Source organism: Contarinia nasturtii, unplaced genomic scaffold (assembly GCF_009176525.2).
Source record: "Contarinia nasturtii isolate CC-2019 unplaced genomic scaffold, AAFC_CNas_1.1 Cnas_scaffold_597, whole genome shotgun sequence".
Lineage (NCBI taxonomy): Eukaryota > Metazoa > Arthropoda > Insecta > Diptera > Cecidomyiidae > Contarinia > Contarinia nasturtii.
Window position 1 is genome coordinate 1 of NW_022197948.1, and position 3846 is coordinate 3846.

The window sequence follows — 3846 nt, forward strand, 5'->3', positions numbered from 1 at the left end:
TCTAGCGAACTAACGCACAGGAGTATACTGACTCCAATTCTGTGTGTATGATTGTATGTATGTATTGTAAAAATTGAACAAGCAGTTACGACGGTCAACTGAGTGCAGAATTCACAATACATACGAATATGCAGAATCGGAGTCAGTGTGGTCCTGTTTATTAGTGCGTTAGTTCGCTAGAGCCGTTAGATTTCGATGATGTCGTTATGATTTTTTTGACAGATTTAGCGATACTGTTGCCCACCAATAATATCACACTAATCAATAATACACTGCCAGTTTTTGGCCGTAGAGCTTAATGTGAAACGTGGAACCGTACTACTAAGAAAAACAAACTACTCGACATTCATATTTTGAATTTTTCATTCCTCAAACGGCCACCTGGGAAACACATTCACAAGTTTGATTGGCTAATAAGCTATATACCGTTGGAAAGAGGGCTTCAAGAGCTATCATCTGGTAAAGTTTCATCAAAATCATAGAACTAGGTTGCTTGCAATGAGATTCGGAAGCCGATTTTTCTCATAATTTTTCACATTTCGGCCAAACGGCCAGCGTAAAACGCCATCAAACCTGCCGGAAACTCCATAATTTATATACCATTCGAAAGGTAATTTTATAAGGAATCTAAAACAATTTGGTACCTCGGGTGTCTCCAACTTTTTTTCAACAAGTTTCATCTAGATCCAAAGTAATCAAATTAACACTGAAGTAAAACTCATTTATTCCATCTTTTATCCAACCAATGAAGTTACGGATAAACGTCAATCCACCCGAATCCATTCGTTATCCACTCAATAAATGGTGAGTGGAATCGAAATATTTTTCATTCATGGACCCTCTTTTTTGGATTCCACTTTGAAAAATATTTCGATTCCACTCAATAAATGGTGAGTGGAATCGAAATATTTTTCAAAGTGGAATCCAAAAAATTGGGTCCATGAATGAAAAAATTAAATGGGGAGCACTTATGGGGAAAATAAAAAATACGTCTGGAGGGTTTTTCATGCCCTATCGAATGCCGAAAACCCGAACTCTCTATCTTTTCTGGTTTTCTCTAAAATCACTGAACAAACATCTTACTATTCCATAGCTTAATGTATAAAACTACGTTTCACATTAAGCAATACATAAAATACGAAAAATCCAATGAAATATACGAAATAATCGCTGTATCACTTTACCCCCAACAAAGTGAATCACTTTGCTCCCAAGCATAATTTCCACTTTCGATCAAATCTTTTCAAATGCGTGGATAAAATCCAAAACACTTATTATTAAATGAAAGTAGGCTTTAATAGAAACAAATCATATTCACCTCAATTCCGGCATATGTGAAGAAATTTAAAAAAATCGAGATTCTAAAGTGTGAAAAAATGGTAACGACGACTCTCGTTGGTCTGACATATTGAGTGTGTCTTTGCCAAGTGTGTGCCGATTGAATACGGATTTTGCGTTGCAGTTTTTTAAATTTTCGAGGTGTATCAGTTTACCCCCTTACCCCAATAAACAGTGTTTTAAACTTATGTTATTCAAATTGAAATTTTTCAGGCTGTAAGTTTTGTATGATTTCAGCAGGCACTGCTATTTCTAGCACAATAGCTTTGCTGTGCCTAAGTTCAAGATATTTGACGCATTGCATACCGCATTGAGATCGGTGCCTGCTGTAAGCAGTGTGTGTTCGTTACGCGGCAATAGCGATTCCGTAAACCATCAATACACATGCATGAATACTGCGTAATACACAATATCGCAATAGCATCGTAATAGAAATACGAAATAGCAGTGCCTGCTGAAATCATACAAAACACACAGCCTGAAATATTTGCAATAATACGTTGTTCTCAAATTCGGTTAGTTATGAACTAACTTTCTGGTGTATGATATAATTTTTAAAAATCGGTTGCCATGGAATTTCACCAACTGTTTTCATCCACGTATCAACGTATTTTTCTACTCAAATTGGAATATTTGGAATAAAACGTTCTTTACACGTACTTTTAACCAGAGTGTAAAACAGTATAAATTGAGATACATCGACCTTAATCTATCAAATAAAGTTCGGAAGATCAGTAAAACTACTTTGAACTAAAATGAAGTTATTCATTATATTCGCAATTGTTTCTTTGGCTCTGGTAAGGGAAACGATTTTCTCGATAATAACTTAAATATGGTTAAAATTTAACAAGATTTATAAATGTTTTGGACATTTTCATTGATTAATTTAATTTGAATCCGAAATTTACAAATAAAAACATTCTTTTTACAGCGTACCTCAGAATCGTCTGGCAATAGTAAACGTGCAAGCTCAAGTAAGATCTCATTTTCTAACATAGTTAAATTGGCAATGTTCAAAGAAACATATTTTTTTTTAATTTTTAGGTAAGACGTCAATATCACTTTCTCTAAGCTTTTTGCCAACGTCCACCTTGAGTGGAAAGATTGATGAGATCACAGCGGATTTGAACATTGAAAATCTTCGACAAGCTGCGGACGAATATAAAGGCGCTACATGGATGAAAAAGTGTGTATGATGGTTTAAATTGATTCATGATATTAAATTGATTTTTCGCGATCATTACTTACAGATGCTGTGGGGAACAAATCGAACACTATTCAAGTTTTTTCAAAAAAGTTGCTAAATCGCCACCGAACTATTCTCAAACCGGGTAATTATATTTTTTCAGCAAAAAAATATTACTTTTTAATAATCTATTGATTAAATTTCTTAACAGTTTTTCATTCTTAAACCCCATTCTTGGAAAAGTAAATGAAATGATTGATGAATTCAACAATAATTTCGTCCAAGTCCTTCTTCCTGAGTAAATTAATGATTTTCCCAGTACAATTAAATTCAATATACTTATACATTATGTATTTTAGACTTATTGTAGAGGAACTTGAAAAATTTGCAGATACGATAAATGGATTCTACAGAAATAAGTACACACAGAAAAATGAAAACTAGATGAAATGCCATCTAAAATTCGGAACTAGTTGACAATCCATCTAAATTTGTATTTGTCCCTCTAATTATTTTCACACAAAATATCGTTTTTGTTTATTCTCTTTTGTGCGGATTTTCTTCAAGACATAAACGAAGGAGAACTGCAACTAGTTCCGAATTTTAGATGGCATGTCATCTAGTTTTCATTGTATATATTTTTGTGTGTATCAGTGTGTATGATATAATCCTTTGGCTTTATTCGATTTTTTTAAATCAAATGTTAATTATTTCAGAGATATTTCGGAAGCAGCAAAAGATTGTATACAGAGAGTTTGCATCGATATTCACACGACAATTTGCAAGTTGAAAGGTGCACATGGTCCACATCAACCGATTGTTTATCGTCAATTGGGCTATGCTCAGCAATAAAGCTCAGCAATAAATTTATTGAGAAATTGGGTTTTTGTTGTTATATTCTTCATTTCTTTTGAGATGCATATTAATTATCAATTGAAAGATTTCTATCAAGATGTATATGACAAGTAATAATAAAGAACGAATAACCGGGAATTGCGTTGGCATATTTATATGAAAACGTCAGTGGATTCTTAATCGCGAACGCCATCTTTGGTTACATGTATATAGCTGTTTCTTTGGTGAAAATTTCACTTAATTTACTACAATATTTATTTAGAAATATACAAATATTTTAAATATTTGTGATGAAATGCACAGAAATATACATTTTGGATGTATATGCAAATATTCATTTTAATTCTTCTTAAAAAAGAGCATGTTATACAAAACAGGTACGACAAATTTCAAATTTGCAAAATGTAAACAAGAAAATGACAGCTATTATTCGGCCCAACATTGAACTGATAGAACCAGAGGTGCGC

At 33.1% G+C, this 3846-nt stretch overlaps 1 protein-coding gene across 1 annotated transcript; it reads left to right on the plus strand.

Moving 5' to 3' along the window:
- Window positions 1–2003: 2003 nt before the first annotated feature.
- Window positions 2004–3542, plus strand: LOC116339993. Its single transcript, XM_031766105.1, has 7 exons — window positions 2004–2135; window positions 2270–2312; window positions 2383–2524; window positions 2589–2669; window positions 2736–2822; window positions 2884–2943; window positions 3241–3542. The coding sequence occupies exons 1-7, from the start codon at window positions 2094–2096 to the stop codon at window positions 3374–3376; spliced, it is 591 nt and encodes a 196-aa protein (XP_031621965.1). The 5' UTR covers window positions 2004–2093; the 3' UTR covers window positions 3377–3542.
- Window positions 3543–3846: the final 304 nt, after the last annotated feature.

Excerpts from the sequence above, each read along its gene's own strand:
- LOC116339993 (XM_031766105.1), top strand. The coding sequence starts at position 2,094 with ATGAAGTTATTCATTATATTCGCAATTGTTTCTTTGGCTCTG. Across the intron at positions 2,670-2,735 it reads CCGAACTATTCTCAAACCGG|TTTTTCATTCTTAAACCCCA; the intron begins GTAATTATATTT and ends ATTTCTTAACAG. Across the intron at positions 2,944-3,240 it reads AATGGATTCTACAGAAATAA|AGATATTTCGGAAGCAGCAA; the intron begins GTACACACAGAA and ends TAATTATTTCAG.